At 37.1% G+C, this 20,996-nt stretch overlaps 1 protein-coding gene across 1 annotated transcript; it reads left to right on the top strand.

Moving 5' to 3' along the window:
* Positions 1-4,046: 4,046 nt before the first annotated feature.
* DAZL (deleted in azoospermia like) lies at positions 4,047-19,398 on the top strand (the record flags this gene model as incomplete). The annotated part of the gene is made up of 12 exons (XM_079705202.1): positions 4,047-4,540; positions 8,112-8,151; positions 9,964-10,110; positions 10,371-10,462; positions 11,024-11,075; positions 11,526-11,589; positions 11,680-11,819; positions 13,222-13,293; positions 14,023-14,073; positions 14,900-15,013; positions 16,360-16,458; positions 19,345-19,398. The coding sequence occupies 12 exons, from the start codon at positions 4,047-4,049 to the stop codon at positions 19,396-19,398; spliced, it is 1,419 nt and encodes a 472-aa protein (XP_079561328.1).
* Between the last annotated feature and the right edge of the window lie 1,598 nt (positions 19,399-20,996).

Below are 20,996 nucleotides of genomic sequence, written 5' to 3' on the forward strand. Positions count from 1 at the left end.
TTGCAGGCTCCAACTTTTCACTTTGCAAGCTTATTCCTTTTTTCCAAATTCCCAGATTTCCACTTTTCCAGCCTTGCTCGGTTTCCCTCTTCAGATCGAATTACTCCCATTTATTATGAAGAACAATCTGACACTCCACCCACTAGTTCCTGGGACCTAACTTTGCATATCCAGCGACTGGATAAAAAGTTCTCCTAATCCAGTCTTTTTCTATTGCTCTGGGAAAGTGTGATCTGAAGTGATCCACAGACCAATATTGTTTTAAATGTTAATAATTATATATTTTAACATGCATTGCTAAAAAAAAAGTAACTAACACAATAAATGTGATTTCATAAATATTTTTGCTTATGACAAGTCAGTTTTTAAAAAGTTAGGTAAATAATGAAATAGAGATTCAGAGCAGATACAACTTAAAATATGAAAATGGTTTGCAAATGAATGAAGTTTAAGAGTGTTTATACTGCTAATTGTAAGCCTTCTATCCAAAGCCACAGGCTTTAAGAGCACAAAAGAACTGGCAGAGGAGTTTAAAAATCAGTCTTTTTTCTTCTCACTTCCCTATCAGTCTTGGAGGATAAGGAAGCAATATAGAGATTTATTTCTGAATTTATGTGAATTATGCTACCAATCTTAACACATAGAAATAGTAACAGTCGGGCTTCCCTGGTGGCGCAGTGGTTGAGAGTCTGCCTGCCGATGCAGGGAACACGGGTTCGTGCCCCGGTCCAGGAAGATCCCACGTGCCGCAGAGCTGCTGGGCCCGTGAGCCATGGCCGCTGAGCCTGCGCGTCCGGAGCCTGTGCTCCGCAACGGGAGAGGCCACAGCAGTGAGAGGCCCGCGTACCGCAAAAAAAAGAAAAAAAAAAAAAGAAATAGTAACAGTCAATCTTAATCTTAAATCAATTCTTTTTCTCTATGTTACGTGACGATTCCATAAGGTTTTAAGAAAATACTATCAACCTTTGAAAAAGTCATGAGCTAAACAAAAATCACCATAAGAACTGCTTATGGAATATGAAAAATAGGTTAAATTCCCTAACCAGTTAATCTTTGACAAGAAAATGGGTGAAATTTTTTAGAATTCTTGAAAGCTAATCTACAAATCCAGAGAGCCCCAAAACTCCTAAGGCGAAAAAAATTTTAAAACTGTACACCTTGTCACATCACTGTGAAATTTCAGAACACCAAAGAAAAACAGATCTTAACCAGCAATTAGATTGATAGCAGATTTCTCAGGAGCAACAGAAACCAGAAGATAACAGAATAATATGTTCAATATTCTGAGGAAAAAAGACAACTGCTAACCTAGAATTATATCCAGTAGAATTATCTTCAATGAACAAGGGCAAAATAAAAGCATTTCGGGTGGGAAAAAACCTGAGTTTACCACACATCACACTTATTAAAGGAAATCCTATGGAACTTACTTCAGGCACAAGGAAAACAATGCAGAAGAAAGATCTGAGATATGCAAAGAAATAGTAAGCAAAATATTTTTACACATGCAGGTGGCTTTAAAAAACATGATGTCTAATTCATAGAAGGAAAACAGGATAGAACTAAAGTAGTGATTAATAATAGCTTATAAATTGGGAGGGGTGTGCCAACTTAAAACATCCTAAGGTCTTTGAATTATCGAGAGGAGAGCAAAGATATTTACTGGTTTGAGACTTTGTTTACAAGTTATAACATAGTAGAAAAATCACCTTACAATATACATAGAGTGTATGACTCCAAATAAGAGAAAAAGACATGTGCCCAGGCATATGCACACACACTCCAAAAGAAGTTTCTTTTGTTAAGTTTTTGACATTTTAATCTTCATCGTTTGCCATTCTTATTCATGGTAAATGGTATGTTATAACTTTTCACTCTGAGTTTAACTTTAAAGGGTTCTTTTCTCATGAGAATCCCTTTCAGCCTTTTACGGAAGCATCCCTCCAGGTTGGTTTTACATTTTTTTCTGCTAGGCATTACAGTTGCACCCTGTCTGGGATCTTTTTGGGGGGAGGAGGCGAAGGTTAAGGGGAATCAATTTCTAGCTTTTGAAATCCCAACGCCACATAAGTGCTCCAGATTTAAACTCCAAACTCTAAACTCATGAATGCAGGTCTAGGATTTTAAAATTTCATTGGAGTTAAATAATTTTCATTTTCACCCAGAAATGGGATAAGCTTCCTCACTTGCTTGTCCACTGGGTGTTTTACATTGTCCCTAGTCCACCCTTCTCCTGAGCTGATGTCTCTCTGGGACAATGGCTTTTTGTAGCGTATTCAGTACCAGCTCCCACCCTGAGCTATTCCAGACCCTTACCTCGTGTCCCTATACTTTCAGGCCTCAAGTTACAGAAACTAACGTTCTGCCCACACCTAAGATGACCAACTCTCCTGGTTTGCCTTGGACCTGGTCTCCAAGAATTTGGGTGTTTTCAGGGCTAAAACCAGGAAGGTCCCGGTCAAACCAGTTGATTAGTCACCCTACACTCCAGCCCTCACACCCAGGGGCGGAGAAGAATCTGTTCAAGTCACTGCTCTCTGATTTTCAGTTTATTTTGATTTCTGGCCTCTTGGGATTTCCCTTCATTTCTTTAGTTTAACTGCACATTGAACTGAAGACATGAAGTTATTATATTATCCAGTAATGCTAGCTGTTTGTGGTCAGTTTTCCGGTTACAGATGACCACCATTTTGCCAGCTCACAAAGTAACATTTTCTAACTTTTCATCAGTACCAAAGTGAAGTTGGAGGATAAAAGTCACAGTCAGTTACCCCCTGTGGATACAGGGTGCTGGAGTGGTTCCCAAAGTTATGTGACTTGCTCCACCAACTGCCCCACAGCTCTCCCTTGCTCTAGGCCCTGTTTCTCCGACCCTGATAAAGTTCTAGAATTCTCTAGACAGGCCTAGCTTCCTGTAAGGCCTAGAAGAAAAATTCTCCCCCTCACAACTTGAACTCCCGGAGCGAAGGAATGTTTGGCTGTTTTGTTCACTCCTACACCTTGGGTATCCGGCAAATCGCACACCTAGATAACTATTTCTTGAAAGAATGAACGTCTTGAACACCAAGTTGGCCTGCCCTAACTGGTGTTCCTTCCAATCCAACCCCATCTCCCTCAGACTTGACAGAAAGTCGTCCAAGTTTCTGGACTTTTGATGTCTCCCTACCTGTTCTCCATATACGTGTTTCTATTTTCTATTTCTGTTGGCATTTCAATTGATTCTGCGGCCGATGATAGGAATAATCGCCATCGATCATGCTAATCCTGTAACTTCAGGACGCCATTTTGATACCAGCGCCCGGACACATTAAAGTTTTGTTTTTAATTTTAACACATATTTGGGAATGCATACTTATTTCAGGCGTGCCTCTATGGCACTTTTGGGGTGATGCCTGTCTCTGTGGGTCGGTGGGCCCCTTCGTCTGGGGCCGGTGCCTGGGGCAGGGGGAGAGGGGCATGATGCCGGCCCGCGAGCACCCCCTGCGTGCCCCCCGGCCGGCGCAGTCGTGCCCCGCGAGCCCCCCACCCCGCCCCCCGCCATGGGGGGCGGCAGCGTGGCCGCCCATTGGCTGAAGCATCTCTACGACGAGCCCCCCTCACCCTGCGCAGGAGCCACGTCCGGGCGCTCCGCTGGCCACGCCTCAGTCGCCCTGCGCCCCTCGGCCTCGCCAGCAGCCTCCGCTTCTCTTCGCTCATCCACCTCTGCTTCCTCTGCCCAGTCAATCCGGGCGGTGGGTACGAGCAGGCCTAACAGCAGCCCCGGTGCCTGAAGCCAGCCTCAGCTTCTTCTCGAGCCCCTCTGTGGGAACACGGGCTGCCGCCATCATGGTGAGTGGAGGAGGCCTGAGGGGGTCCTCAGGGCGGCCGGGGCGCTGAAGGGGGCGGGGGACAGGAGCCGAGAGCGGGGCTACCCGGCTTTCCTGTACTTGGGCCCGGCCTGAGGGCGAAGGGGAGGCGGTCCAGCACGGCCTGCAGGGCGTTGAGGGCCGGTGGAGGGGCGGGAGGCCTGGCTGTGGGAAGGGAGTGCCCGGGGCCCCGCCTAGCACATGCAAGGCTTGCGGCCATCCCCCCACCGCAGCCAGGGTGTGGAGGAGCGTCCGGCCTCCGCCGCCGGACTGGGGGGCGGGGACCCTGCTCCGCCCCACCCCCACCCCACCCCAGAAGCCTCCCTTCCCGCGCTTACTCTGAGGAGCCAGGCGGTGCGGCCGCCACGAGATGGCGTCGTGCCTGCTGAGCGCCGCGTGGCGTGGCCTCGGGGGCGCCTGCGTGCAGACGCGGAAGCCGGGCCCGAGCCACCTGGGGAGGCGGGGCCCCACGGGTCCGCCGCGGGGCGGGGGTCGGGGTTCCTGCGGGGCCTTTGGGGGCGTGTCCAAGCCCGGAGTGGGGGCGGGGCGGGACCTGGAGAGCTCGAGCCTGTGATGCCCCTGGGGCAGCCTCGTGCCTGCGCAGTGGCGGCCGCGGGGACCTCGGGGCGGAAGCTCACCCGACGCCATCATTTCCCTACGAGGTCGGCCCTGTCCGTGCCTCTGAGCGGCCGCAGGTTGGGGAAGTCTAGCAGTTTTTAACCCAGAGAACACTTTCCCCAAGAGAAACCAGAAACCTTCAACAAAATGTCCCTAGAGTATTACATGCTCTGTTGGGTGACATTTATGTGAGTTTTGTTAAGTGCATTTAGTTGATTTCACCACCTCAAGGTACAACTCTGAGAACACTTTTGATCAACCATCAAGTCACAGGTGTATTATATATGTGTAGTTGTCTGTAGTGTACTATTTTCTGTTTTTATAGAGGTAAAGGGAGGAAATTTATATACAATTTATTAGAACATATAAATTTTAAAGTAAAAATTTGTGATTGTATGTAACTTTGTAATAATTATGTCATATACGTGTCCATATCAATAATCAGTCATCGGAGTTTCTGTAATTATTTCCAACTTTGTCTTCTCTTTTTAGATGAAAAGGGGGGAAATGCTAATAACTTTATTGATTTTTTTTCTGATACAAAACTAATACATTAACTCATTGGGAGGTAATCAATGTAAGAAAGTAGAGGTCCGTCTTAATCCCAGCATTTAACCACTATTGAAGTTTAGATGTACGTATGCCCTTCCAGATTGTTTTCAAGCATGTATTGCATATATATAGGTACATTTTATTTTATAAAAATTTTACTGTGCTATATAATACTATCTTACAACCTGTATTCTTCATTTAGTGTAGTGGGCCTTATTCCAAAGAGAAATTTAAAATAATTTTGAATATATACTTAGTTATTTTACCAAAAATTATATATTTCTATATTACCATTACTTAATTTTACCAATTCTCTTATAATGAATAATTTGTTTATGTTAAAACAATACCATAATGAGTATGTTTGTGCAAATGTTTTGGTATGCTTATCTGTTAATAACTTGAAATAAATTGCCAGGAGTGGAATCACTGGGTGAAAAGGTTATGCCCATTTTATAACAATTTTGAATTATACATTTTTCTTAGTACCTCTTGATAAAGCATGCACTAGTATATATTCCCACTGATGGTGTGTAGTGTGACCCCTTCTCCACACACTTTCCAATGAAAGGTATTGCACTTTTTAAAGTTGCCAGTCTAATAACTGGAAAATATTTTACTATGTTGATGTACTTTTTCTTTTGTTTATCATTAGTGAAGTTGAAGTTTGTCATTAGCTTTTTCCATTTCTTTTTTTTTAATTCTTAGTCCACCTTTCTATTTGCATATTTATCTTTTCTTGGTGATTTATAACAACTCTATATTAACATATTAGTCATATATAGGAAAAAATTTATAGGTGTGATGAGAGACCCTTATTTCTAATTTCAATGTAAATTACTACCATGTTTCACTTTAAGCTTGATGATAGCCTAGACTTAGATCAATGGAAAATAAGATGTTTTTATTTTACTTGGGTTTTCTAAAAATTAAGAAATGGATGCTGTATTTTATCAAATGCTTTTGCAGTGGTGAATTACAGTAACAGATTTCCTAAGAATGAACCATCCTTGAATTTACAGTGTAAACTGTTCTTAATTGTATATTTTTTTGTATGCTGCTAGAAATTTGCATCTCAGTGTTGGGGGCAGGGGTGGACCATCTTAACCAGGTATTGTTATTTAAATGGTGTTAGTTTTATAAAATGCATTGAGAAATATTCTTTCTTCTTTTCTCTGAAAAAATTTTTAAAATACTTGAATTTTCCTTCTCTTCCACTCTCTCTCCTGTCTACCGTTGTTTCTGTCTAGGTGCGCCTCCTCTTACCACCCCGCTTGCCCTCCACACAAAAATTACCTGTTTCTTTATAGTTTGGGAAAACTCCCAATGAAACTGACCCAGGAATTGAGTGCTCTTTCTTTTCTTAAGTTTGTCTTTAAAAGTTTACATTTCTCTGGAAAGTTAGTCATATCAAGATTTCCAAACTTACTCCTACAGAGCATTCTAATCTGTACTCATATCCCATTTTTTCAGGACTAATGTGTATTTTTGTATTCTTGCCTTTTTCTTGCTTAGCTTTCCCAGGATTGTTTGTTTATTGGTTGGATTCCCCCTGTCCCCCCGAGTCCATTCTTTGATTTACTTAAAGGGTTTTATTCTGATTTTCATTTACTATTTCCTTAATAGAATTTCCTTTTCTCTTTAATAACTACTTCCTTCTGTGGATATGACACTGATGACTGCAAATTATTTCAGTTTGCTTGCATGTAGGTGTAATAGTTGAATAAAATGTCAAAGAGCTGACATCCCAGAAGCTTTAGTAATGATAAAGTTTTTTTTCCAGCTTTTAGTTATCTTTGTCATTTGGTCATCCAGATATAAAAGGGAATATATTACTGTGAATAGCAGTGATGAGAATTGTGTATATGATGGCCTCCAAGTTCACCCCTACTTAATATTCCAGAATTACTCATTTCAGAACCCATCAACTCACCTGAAGGTGTAATTAAGAAAAATAATTACTTCTTTCATTTAATTTACATTGTTTATTTTCTACATGCTGTTGGTAGGTAAGATGAATTCCTCACCAAACTTTGCTTTAGCCTAAGAATTCATTTGTGAAGTACTTCTGGCAATAGTTTAGAAGTAACCAAAGGTTGTGTATGGTTCTGGATTTGTATATATAAGTTATAACTATGTAAATACACACACAGGCAAAGTTTTAAAACCCCTGTTTTTCAGGCGTCTTAAAAGGGAGTACTTTCCTTAGTTTAGCTTTGAGCACCATCTGCTGGCTCAGGACTAGGACGGACATAACGATGCCTTCCTTAAGACATAATGACACTAGTGAAATGATTTGATCAGTTTTATACTTAATACTTCAGTTAAGCAGACAGTCAATTTGTACAACCCGAAACCAAACTTTCTATAATATCTAATGGCTTTTTTTCTTTTTCGCAAATTACTGTTTAGTTGTCTTAAACATCAATTTTACTTTTGTAAATAGGATATAAGAATTAGAACTTCCGGGCTTCCCTGGTGGCGCAGTGGTTGAGAGTCTGCCTGCCGATGCAGGGGACACGGGTTCGTGCCCCGGTCCGGGAAGATCCCACATGCCACGGAGCGGTGGGGCCCGTGAACCATGGCCGCTGAACCTGCGCGTCCAGAGCCTGTGCTCCGCAATGGGAGAGGCCACAACAGTGATAGGCCCGCGTACCGCAAAAAAAAAAACAAAAAATTAGAACTTCCCTCTTCAATTCTGGCAACACTATCACAGGTTTCTCAGCTGTGACCCTGTGCAGATTTGGGGCCAGATAATTCTTTGTTGTGGGAGGCTCTCCTTTGCATTATAGGATGCTTACTGTATCTCTGGCCTCTGCCAACCAGATACCAGGTACACCCCTCAATCGTGACAACCAAAAATTACCCCTGGGCCACAAAATCTTCCCTGGTTGAAAATCAATATATTATCATAACTCTTTATAATCTGGTACAGTTTTCTGGTCTAATGTTATACCTCTAATTTAAAATACATTTATCCATTGTGGTTCACAGACAGCTAATACTATAAATAGTTTGTCAAATAAAAAGGTATCCAAAGTTCATCCACAAATGAAGGGGAAATTGAGAAGGAGAAAAAGTCTATAAGAATTTCAGAACCACTATTTTGTTTTATTCCTGTTTTGGGTTTTTGAATGTGAGCTAATTGAAAGAGATTGGTAAATTGTCTGTCACGAAGGGAAATCTAGTCAAATTTCTCGATAGTTCAAGGTGTGTGACTTACATAATATGGTCCCATTCAGAAAAAAATAAAATTATAAAACATTAAAAAATTGAAAAGCTTGAGAAATAGTTTTTACTTTCTCTGATTTTATTTTCTTGGAATATCACTGTACCATAGTTAAAGGAAAGAATCAGGAACTATTCACACAGAAACACTGAATAGCAAGTATGAACACAAATTAATAGAGAAAAGCCCAAACACTCAAATTTGGTAATTTAACAATTTTGATTTCATAGCTAATTAGTACAGCAGTTTGTAGAATCTTAAATTTATCAGTAATTTCTAACACCTAACAAAGTAGGAACTCTACCTGCTTTTCATTATTGTAACTAATTTCTGTAAAAATTATTTTGCTTATCTTTTAAAAAATATGTATCAGTTGGTTTCTTTTGTCCTTTTTGTTTTCCTTCACAAGCTGAAGTGTAATAGCTATATCTCTCTCTTGCAGCCTTTTGTATTTACTACTTATAATCAATAGGCACTTCATAAATGAATTTCAAATGAGCAAATGTGCCATAAAGTAGTTTCCTGAGGTTCCAACTCAAATTAGTTGTTAATTAGTAGAGTATCTACAAAATAAGTACATAAATCGTAAAACCAGGAAAGAAACCTTTCTTTAACCTATTGAAAATAAATTCAGATACCAGGATGCTAACTTGTATTGGCATACCACTTTATAGTTTACAAGATGAATTCACAGACGTTATCTCACTTCATTCTCAAAGCAGTTTTCCAAGAGATAAACAACTGCCAAGTAAGTGATTTATAACTTAGTAAGGGACACAAACGTCTGACTAAATCAATTTTTAGATCTCCTGGCTAAATCAGTTTTTGTTTCCGAAATATGTATTACCAGTAAATCCTGATTCAGAAAAATCTACATTAATCTTAGCGTAGGAAGCCTAAAGACAGAGTTCTGACCAGAATTCAGAAAAATAATAAGTTTCTTGTGTGGGTCTCTGAAAATAAAGATGATATCATTTGTATCTATCAGCCCATTGTGAAAATTAGAATTATCAGTAGGACTTATTTGGTATTATTCAAGAAGAAAAACATTATTTTAAAGATGCTATGAACACCCTATCATTAGGGAAAAGGATTATAAACCCTTTTTTTTTTAAGCAGGAGCTATGATATGTGAGCAAATGATGTTTTCATGATCCATTTCCAAAGTAAAGCAGGCATACTAACAAAGGAGTGTTAAAATTATAAAGTCCGTGTTAGTTTTGGTGAATAGGAAGATGAGGCAAAACAAATTGGTTTAAAACTTTCTTGTTTCCTTTTGATGCAACTTAAAAAAAAATTGGTTATCTTTAAAACCATACTTTTGAATAAGGTACTCAGAAAAATGAGAATTTGCTTATTGACGTACAACAGGATGATTTTAGTAACCTTACTTTTTACAATTGTAATTACTTAACCAGTTCACGTAGTATTTCACAAACTCAATATAAAATCAGTATTCTGCCACAGCACTGTACCAGGGATAGTGGTGAGTGACACTGGGTTTGAGAAAATACTATATACTCTTCTGTTAAAATTTCATGATGATCTACTCTGATTACCCTAGACCTTGAGCCTGAACTAAGCTATATTGATGACTAATTTACAATCAAAGTAATTTATATGAAAATATTTTGTATTTTAAAAACATAAATTGTATTTCATATCATCTGTGATTTTAGCCTGTATGTCTAGTGGTGATATCTGCTTTCCAAATTACAGTCTGCTGCAGATCCTGACACTCCAAACTCAACCATCTCCAGAGAGGCCAGCACCCAGTCTTCATCAACTGCCACCAGCCAAGGCTATGTTTTACCAGAAGGCAGAATCATGCCGAACACTGTTTTCGTTGGTGGAATTGATTTTAGGGTATTGTATTCATGTTTCATTTATTTTTAAAAGTATTTTGTGAATAGTGGGATTTGGGCCCTGTTGTAAACATAAGGCTTTTGGGGGGGATTGTTTTTATGTTTAACCTAATAGGAACTAAAAATATCTTTGACAAAGAACTACAGGTAGTTTGGGCATACATGGAGGAGGTACTTCCACATCATCAAATCTTCTTTATAGTATACTTGAAAATTTTGAATGTTGAATTTTTAATCTTGAAGTCAAATTTTTCTTCATAGATGGATGAAACCGAAATTAGAAGCTTCTTTGCTAGATATGGTTCAGTAAAAGAAGTGAAGATAATCACGGATCGAACTGGTGTGTCCAAAGGGTAAGTGAAACATATGTTCAATATAAATTATAATAAATACCTGAACTATAGCACCTATAGAGTTTCAGAAAATAAAATTTCAATTCTGGTATTCTAACATTTGTATAAATGTAATTTGTTACTTCGTAATTTCTTTCATGTAGAGGATAAAAGTTTGCTGCCAGCTCTTTTATTTAATCATTTGCCTAGTGTTTATATTGAAATGTTTCCCATCTTCATTTGTTTCACTTAAGTGGATTAATCAGTTTTATTGAAGAATTGTTTTCTTCACACATTTCACAGTATCTTAAATTTTAACCATCTTACCATAGATAGTAAGTTAAATTCAGGTTCATAGGTATGAATTTTCTGTTAATCTTTGTGCATTCTGATACAGATGACGGTAGGAAAATAAAACAGTATTTATAGAGGATCTATCATGTATATCTTACAGTTATTTATCTCAGTATATTCTTCATCCTTTATCATTATTACTTCTGTCAATTATTTCATGGAATACTGAAGTTTCAAACCATGTACTGTTACGGTAGTGATTTTATACTCATTTATCTGCCTTTCTAGCTATGGATTTGTTTCATTTTATAATGACGTGGATGTGCAGAAGATAGTAGAAGTAAGTAATCTTCTTTTGGAAAAAAAATCTCTTAATTACCTTATGGATGCAGTGTTCAGTATTGTTTTGAGTCCTGAATATTTACTCAGTCTTGTATAATGTATAGAAATAAATATATTTTATGTTTGAAATCCAGACTTAGAATAATCTTACATAACTTGTGAGAACCTATTTATTTTTGATTGGGCATCCAGCCTCATGATCCAGAGACAGGAAAGATTAGAGACCAGAGAGTAAAGGTTTTTGATCAAATTCCACAATACCTCTCAACATTTGATTAGAGTATTGAAGGTAAGTAAGGTATCTTCAGGCTGATAAATTTTGATTTGGTATGTTCTTAGCACTGATCTTCTCCGATAGTAGTAGTTTTAGAGAACTTGGGTGTTTACCAAAGTCTTGGAAGTAAAGATTTAGACATTGATTCTAGTTTTGTTACTGTTTTATTTTCAGTCACAGGTAAATTTCCATGGTAAAAAGCTGAAACTGGGCCCTGCCATCAGGAAACAAACTTTCTGTGAGTAAAGAAAGCAGTTGTTTTCGTTGACACGTGTAGCTTTTCAGAGAACTAAAAATAGGCTTTGTTTTCTTTTTGTTCTTTAAAAAGGTGCTTATCATGTGCAGCCACGTCCTTTGGTTTTTAATCCTCCTCCTCCACCACAGTTACAGAGTGTCTGGAGTAATCCGCACACGGAAGCTTACATGCAGCCGCCACCCGTGATGAGTCCTGTAACTCAGTATGTTCAGGTAAGAATTACCTACATTCCTGTTTTTTTTGTGTATTCTATTAGAAATCTTATACAATGAGATGGGGGCACCTTAAAAATTAAGCCAGTCTCACTTCTTACCCTCTGTGGAATTATGTCAACAATTTCCATAATAAGTGACAATATTATTCCTGTTTGAATATTTTTGAATGATGGGACATCTGTTACTTCTGTTAGAAATCTGTCATTCTTAGTGTTACTTCTTATACTAAGCTAAAATCTGCTTCTATATAGTTTGCAAGCCTTTATCTTAGAACTGATGGCTGTAGCCACATAGAATATATCTTTTTTTTCTTTTTCCCAGATAACTCCTAGAATATTTGAAGGCAGCTTTCCTCATGTGTTTGCCTGGTTTGTTCTTTTCTAGGGTCAGCTATTCTTTATTTGCAATGATTTCCAGATGCCTCCTCATATAGATTGTTGATTTCTGGATGTATTATGGTTCTAGAATGGATAAATATCTGATGACTTAACTATATTTGTAAACTCTATGAGTTTCTGGCATATAATTTGTCTTGTCTTGGTTACTTTAATATTTGAAGTGGGATTTGGAATACTTGCCTCCCATTGATAATATTTATTTTCTTCTTAGTTCAGTTTACTTTCTTCAGTTTAAAAGACATTTTAGGAAAAGAAAGAAACAATAGTGAAATAGTTCTGCAGTGTCTCTCATTTGTTTACATTTTCCATCTACCTGAAGTGTAGGATATATCTTTTTTTACTTTTCTTACTTAAAACACAGCTAGAAGAAAAGCCCTACTTGTTCCTAACATTTACTATGAGGTATTATTACCTATTCTGGTATATTTATGTATGCTACTACCTAGATATTTTCAATCAATAAATACCTTTTGAAAGATATAAGACATTGTATTGTCTCTTTTCTAGTTTGGGGTAATACACTGCCCTTAACTTTTAGAAGTGAAATACAGAAAGAGCCAGAAAGTCTGTAGCAGGATCCCATGTTACCCCGAAATACTGTCAAAGGAATACAAAACTGCTTAAAAGTATTTTTACAAAAAAAGAGAACACATGTATTAATATAACTCTAACATGGAAATCTATTCTAATAGAGTCTTATCATCATGTAAGAAAGAACTAATGGGTGGGAATAAATACACAGATAAGGTAAACTTAGGCTGGCAAAATCAGTCACTTACCTTATTTATCTCTTCCTTCTCCCAGCCCAAAAGACTAACATTTGACAGAGAATACTTATTTCTTCATGAAGCCAGTCACTCAAATAGAATCTTGCATTGTATATGAAAAAACTAAGATTTCCTTATTTTCATATTTTTGTTACATTGGGAATAATATTCCTTCTTTCTGATTTTTAAAAATATACCTCATTCATTGATTCTTTCTGTAAAATTTATTTTCAGGCTTATCCTCCTTATCCAAGTTCACCAGTTCAGGTTATCACTGGATATCAGCTGCCTGTTTATAATTATCAGGTAATTTAAGAGGGATCAAAATGATTTACATTGGAATATTATTGAGGCCTTTATTTATGTAAATTTCCCTAATCGTTTGTCGTTTAAAGTAGTTGAGTGTGCTTAAAATTTTTTTAAAAAGTTGGAATTAGTCTAGAATTAGGGCTTCTCTATTACTTAGAAATAAGGGAATGAGCTTAGCAAGAAGCTTTTGACAGGAATGAGTTTAGGAAGAAGCTTTCTCTTGTACTGTCTTACAAGATTTGGTGTCGCCTTCTATATTTCAACATGTATTCTTCATCTTTTCTGTCAAACAGCTGAAACATCCAGGCTGACTTTTATGAGTTTTTCTAATGGCATAGGTTGAAATAAAATGATTACTCAATTCTTAAGAGCATTGACTTCCAGTTATGTTTGATAGTGTTTATTTTAGCTGGCTGCTACAAGATAGTAGTTCTCTGAATTTCTGCCCATGGATATGACCATATCTATGGTATATTCAAAGAACTATATGTTTGAGTTTTCCTGTAGACCAACTCCAGAAAATTGAGAAAAAGATGGAGTTTATATATGAAAGTAACAATAAAATCCTTAGGTATCAGAAACAAAGTACTTTATTCTTCCATTTTGTTTCTTCTATTATAACAAGGTCAAGGAGCCAGCATGACAGATACCTCAACATTGTCTATCTCATATCTTTGTGAAAACGTGAAGGTATATTTAAATAATTATTTCCTTTTTTTTCCTAAGATGCCACCACAGTGGCCTGTTGGGGAACAAAGGAGTTATGTTATTTCTCCGGTAAGGTGAATTAGCAAAACATGTACTTCCTACTGTTTAACTATTATATATTTTAAGGTAGTTTATTGTTCAGCTGTTATATATTTCTTGACCTTTTGCCATATCAAGTATGCCTAGAAATATTTTAAATGCTCTTTTACATTGTGTTATGTTTTATTTCTTGTCAACCCAAGTATATACTCCCATGGGAGAAACTGTGCTTTTTGTTTCTCAGGTTGTTGTGTGTGTACTTAAGCAATGGCTGCCCTGCATACAACAAGTGCTCAGTTACTTGTTGATAGAATATGTAACCAAAAAAGGTAGTATTAATAACTATGCTAATTCTAACTTCAGGGATTTAGAATTAGTATTGAATCTGCCTCTAGTTTTCTAGCCATAAAAAAATGTGATGAAGAGAAGCAAAAATGTTTTGCTGTCAGTACTGTTATATGTCATATAAGAAAAGGAAAAAAGAGAGGGTGCTACCTCTAAAACACCTGAGCCTTTGTTACCTTCTGTCTTTCATCGGGATTGGATATTCAAAGGATATAGTATGAGCTGAAATTCTCAGGCACTAGGAAATTCCCTTCTCATTCCCTTACTATATGTTGGAGTTTCTTTTTCTTAGGGAAATTCTCCTAATTCTGATTGTGTTGACATTTCAAAATAAAAATTGCCTTACTGCATTTCAATTCTACAGTTTGAAATAGTTTCTGAAATAATGTAATTGAACTTCACAATCCACATGTAGACTTTTAGTGTCAACTCACCATTTTGAAGAATAGATTGTTTAGAAATGTATCTAATGTACATCTCTTTAATTACACTTTTATCATTTTAAATGTAGGCTTATACAGCTGTTAACTACCACTGTAATGAAGTTGATCCAGGAGTTGAAGTTTTGCCAAGTGAATGCTCAGTTCATGAAGCTACTGCATCCTCTGGAAATGGCCCACAAAAGGCAAACATCTAATTTTGCTTATTAATATTTATATTTTTATATTTATTTTTTTCAAGTTTTAATAATGGCCGTTTGAGAAGCAAGCATCTTTGCCCAAATTTAAATACATTACAGAGCTTGAGTCATTGACTAATAACTTTGCAATTTACGTAAAAGTTAATGAAATTTTAGGCATCCCCAAACTTTCAGTGTGTATATATAGTTGCTGATTCACTAGTCCTTCCCTCTGTTCTGTTTTCATTGGGGTTTTTTTGGTTGTTGTTTTTTAACCGTAGTTTAATAAATATTAACATGATTTGGTGGAGTGCAATGGGTTGGTTTCCTCAAGAATCCTACTCTTCAAAAGAGGGATTAGTATGAATTATATCTACTTTGTCTTTTGCCAGTTTAAACATTTATTTAGCTAAATAGTAATATACAGTTATTTACGGTATTCTCTCCGTAACATTGTATATGGTAGCAGCTCTCAAGAGTGGTGGAGCCACTAGTAATTGAAATACTAAAACAGGCAGAGTTGTTTCTTTTTTATCATTAGAGCAGATCCCTATAACAGTGCCCTCACTCTTGAATTCTGTGTTTTCTTGTATGGGTGAGAATATGGAAGTAATTGATGGGATTGGAATGGCATAACATTGGATGATTCCCATTGGAGTATGTGTACTCCGTTCATGTGTTTCTCAGTGGAAAAATGTTGAGAACTACTGAACTGTGGGGTGAAAAAATTGCCAGATTTGTTACACAACTTAAAATTTGAAAAAATATCGAAATAACTTACAGTATAATTATATTACCAAAGTTTAACCTAAATGTTTCTTGAAATGTTGAAGTTCACTGTTTTTTGGGGGTTTTTTTGTTTGTTTGTTTGTTTTGTGGTACGCGGGCCTCTCACTGTTGTGGCCTCTCCCGTTGCGGAGCACAGGCTCCAGACGCACAGGCTCAGTGGCCATGGCTCACGGGCCCAGCCACTCCGCGGCATGTGGGATCTTCCCAGACCGGGGTATGAACCCGTGTCCCCTGCATCGGCAGGCGGACTCTCAACCACTGCACCACCAGGGAGCCCGAAGTTCACTGTTTTTTATCTAACAGGAAAAATTAAAGAGGCTGAAGCAAATATCTTAGGGCTTGACTAACTGAGCTTTTTAAATCAGTACTCTATCACTAAGTTTCTGAAATTATTCTTAAATTTGGTACAAAAGTTAACAAACTAAGTGACATGTGGCACGTATTACAAAATTACCTGAGAATTCTTTAGAAATAAGTGTATGTGTTCATTAAACTTTTTCAAAAAGCTTGTTACCAGTGAGTAAAAGGAGGAATAGTCTTTACCGAAAACTTTTGTGTTTCAGAAATCTGTGGACCGAAGCATACAGACAGTGGTATCTTGTCTATTTAACCCAGAGAACAGATTGAGAAACTCCTTTGTTACTCAAGATGACTACTTCAAGGTATGAAAGGAATAGTACACAGGATAAAAAGCACAGTTGTCAGCCATAAAGTATCTTTTTTCTGTGGTATATATATTTTGATACTACATAGAGCATATATCAGTAATTGAACTGTTAGCTTTTGACTGTAACCCAGTAAATCTGTGAGTGAGTTTTAAGTGGCAGTGTATTCTAGCTGCTCAAGTCTTGATATAGTGTAGTTTGCCCTTAGGGAAGATATCTTTAGCAGAAGCCTATACTGTAATTGATAGGGTTCATGAAAGTTGAATGAGAATATTGGCTTGACCAAATAGGAAAAGAGAAAATTTTAGAAGCAGAAAGCACAACTTAAGAGTACGTAGATATTGGACTAAAGAGAAGAAAAGAAATCAATCACTCAGATGATGCTTGAACAGTGTTTTGGGGGGAGAAAAGAGGTAAAATGAAGTAGTAAAAAGAGCTGAGTAGAAAGAAATGGAAGTTGATTCAGAGTTGGTAAAGTGGAGAAGAATATGGGTGTTTGAATTTAAGAAAGTTCTGGTTTCTGATTCTGGTTCTATCACCTTGGACAAATCACTTAAATCTTATTAAAGCTCCAGTTTTTACAAGTCTGGAAATGAGTCTCTAAGATCCCTTTAAGTTCTGAGTCTCTGAATATGGAAAGGAACCGGTCGCTTCAATGGGGGAAGAATACTGTGCTTTTTAGTGAAGGGAAGGTTTTTGTTGTTTTTTGTAACAGGTTGATTGAGATAACGATTTTCATACCCTACAGTTCACCCATTTAAAGTGTGCAATTCGATATTTTTTAGAATATTAACAGAGTTGCGCAACCATAACGACAATCAATTTTAGAATATTTTAATCACCCCCAAAATAAAGCCCCTGCCCATTAGCAGTCACTCTCTGTTCCCCCAAACTCTCTAGCCTTAGGCAACCACTAACCTCCTTTCTTTAAGGATTTGCCTGTTCTGCATATTTCATATAAATAGTATAATATGTGACCTTTTGTGACTGACTTTCATTTAGCGAAATGTTTTCAAGGTTCATCAATGTTACAGCATGTATCAGGACTTCATTTCTTTTTATTTATGGATCTGCCACTTTGCATTTATCCATTCATCACTTATTTGATAGACATTTGGGTTGCTTCCACTTTTGGGCTCTGATGAGTAACGCTATGAACATTCGTGTACAAGTTATTGTGTGGACATACGTTTTTATTTCTCTTGAGTATATACCTAAGAATGGAATTGCTGAGTCACATAGTAACTATGTTTAACTTTCCAAGGAACTGCCAGAATTTTTCCAAAATTCACCATTTTGGAACCATTTGTAAGCCATTGCTTTGTATCTTAAAACAGGGAAAGGAGGGCTTCCCTGGTGGCGCAGTGGTTGGGAGTCCGCCTGCTGATGCAGGCGACGTGGGTTCGTGCCCCGGTCCGGGAAGATCCCACGTGCCGCGGAGCGGCTGGGCCCGTAAGCCATGGCCGCTGAGCCTGCGCGTCCGGAACCTGTGCTCCGCAATGGGAGAGGCCACAACAGTGAGAGGCCTGCGTACCGCAAAAAAAAAAAAACGGAAAGGAGAATAGCTTTTTCCATCTATGAATGGAAATAGGATAAAGCTTAAACTGTTTTTAAAAGGAATACTTAGGAGTTCCTTTAATGCAGAAGACTAGAGCTGTAGCAGAGTTAAGTTCTTAACCCCCTTCTCATTGGGGAGTAAACCCATTTATTTAAAGTTGATCTTTGTTCTCGTTTCATTCTGCATAGGACAATTTAAAAGGAAAGAACTGGGAGCTGTAGGACAGCTTACTTTTGCCCAAGGTTCTGCAGGTTAAATAGGGAGTGCTAAAGGATTTGTTTGCAAAGCAGAAAATCTTTAACCAGCAAGTCTTTAAGCTTGAATTTTTACCTGGTATTAAAAGTTTCCCTTTGAACCTTACAAAATTTTCTTCTCCTCTGAGCTAAGAGTTAGAAGTTGTGTAGCATATCTAGACCTATTTTGATTAGCTAAATGTTGTTATTGTTGTTTTAATTGAATTAGAATGCACTGAGGCAGGATGTACACTGTTGCCATGATAAATTCCAGCTCCTTCATAATCTTTCATATCCTGCCTGATCTCTGAAGATACTTGAGTTTGTGACCAGTTTTCTGGGCTTTAACCTAAATAGGATATTACCATGTTAACAGATTACATAATTTCCAGAAGTCACCCTTCTTTATGTGACAACGGAATTTAATCCCTAGGAACAGGGCACAGTTAAGCTAAAAGTGTAGAGAAGAAATACTATTATTTTATTGCTGGTTTACTCAGCTCCATTCCTCTTTGTAAGGCCTCATTTCTTCTATCTGCACATCTGCAAGCAACATAAAGTGAAAGGAAATTTTTGCATATATTTTTTCTATTCATTTCCTAAAAAATTATATATCTTCATTACAGGTTAAGGATATGCCTTTAAATATGCCAGAACTTTTGTCTTTTAACCTAAAAGCATAGGGTTTCAGATTGAAGTGGATTACTCTTCTCAAGCCATGATTTCTGTCAGACGTATTTTAGTAAAAATAGGACTTTTAAAAATCTCATGTGCTTTTCACCAGCTGTCTTTTTGGGATATCACTGCCAAATCATGAGTTAATCTACATAAAAGGGTATTGATTCTAAGTCCTCTTTTTCTGAGTTACTGATATTTCTTTTTTAACTAAATTGTTGAATAAAACTGGTCATTGGTACATTGGTTATCACAAAGTTCAGGAATGCTTCCCCAAAAGGATCACTTTTCTTTCATTATTTATAGTGTTTAAACCCAAAATAAATGCTTTAAGTACAATATTTTTCAACTGTCTTAGGTCATAATGGTAATAGGAATTTTCAGTGAAGTAAAATGGAGTATTCCTGTCTTTTCTAGGATAAACGAGTTCATCACTTCAGAAGAAGTCGGGCAGTGCTTAAGTCTGTTTGATCCTCTGCTAACTTTCTAGTCTCACAGGAAGTTGGAGGTTTTGAATAGTGAGACTGAAAGTTTTTCCACTATTTTAGAGATTTAATTCTGAATTTTGATAAATCACACTCAGACTTTCTATACAAGTTATATTAGATTGCTTAGTTTTATTTACATTAGAACTGTTTTTCATTAGACATTTACTTAGAAACTGTTCTGTGTTGAATATATGGTTAAAAGTAAAAAAAAATTGAGACTGAAAGGAATAACTAAGATTTATCTGTAAGGATTTTTTTAATTGACATTTTAAGAGTTTAAAAGCAATTGCTGATTTTCAGAAAAATTGTTTTAGAAAACCTATTTTGAAAGGTCAGAATTTTGATGGTTTAAATACAAGCACTTCTCCAACAAGTACCTATGAACAGTACAGTATCTACAATACTGTGCTTTTATGATTTGTCTAGAAATTTACCACAAAAGCAGAGTTTTTAAAACTGCATTTTTAATCAGTGGAACTCAGTATATAGTTGGCTTTATTGAAGTTTTCCTTATCTAAACCCAGTAAAACAGATTCTAAACAAATAGTCCAATCAGTGGGTCTTACACTTATTAGTTCAAAATATTTAATCTTATCTAGAATCCACACATAGAGATATCGAATTGGGATGGTAACTAGGATAACTAAAATTCTGGGCCTAAATTTTTTTTTAAAGAATCCAAAACAAACTAAACTTTACTAGGTACATAAGCTTCTCAGTGAGTTACCATTCTCCTTTTTTTCTTTCACTTTTTTTTCCTTGAAATGATAAATTCAGTGGCTGTATCTAAAATTGTGCAAAATATTGGTATTAAAGAAGGCTGGAACTTTTTTATGTCACTTAAAAGTTAATCAGAGTATCTGAAAGGAATTGTTTTTATAAAAAACATTAAAATATTATTTGTTAAAGAACAGGTCGATTTTTATTTTTGTTTTTTAGCTTCTTATATTTCCTTTTTAAAAGTAAAATATGTCTAGGAGAATCGAATTAGTTTTGACATTTCTAAACCACAAAAGTTGTTGAGTAATACGCATAGCCCAAAAATACACTAGCGTTAAGTGTTAACAATCCATTTTTAGATTAGCTAGGCTCCTGGTTAGACATTGTAAATCGTGACAAACAACTAGACATCCAGAGCCCCTTTGCTCTACCCACAGTCTTGCTTTTCCAGTCTGTAGCACCATTCTTCCAGGAGGTTTGCTCTTAGAATAGGTGATGTAAAGAAGAGAAGTAGCAGTATAAGCAGTATTTGGGCTAATAAGCCTTGGAAAGGTAGCAATGGGATAATACCTTTCTAAGGGAAACACTTGTATCAGGCATCATTTGACCTGCCGTGGACATGAGTTTAAAGTGGCTTCCTGGCTTTTCTTTCATTGGCCTGCCCCTTCACTAAAACATGGAAACTCCATTTATCCTTATCCTAATGAAGCTTCCATGGGCCATATCATCAGTGCCCATTGTTTCATAATCCCTAATAATTTTCATTCTGAATCTGAAGGGAGGAGTCTTTTAACTTGAGGATCCCCAAGAGAGCTTTCTTAGGCCTCAAAATTTGAAAGTGCCCTGAAATTTGTTCTTTTT

The sequence above is a fragment of the Hyperoodon ampullatus genome (genome assembly GCF_949752795.1).
Source record: "Hyperoodon ampullatus genome assembly, chromosome: 5".
NCBI classification, from domain to species: Eukaryota; Metazoa; Chordata; class Mammalia; order Artiodactyla; family Ziphiidae; genus Hyperoodon; species Hyperoodon ampullatus.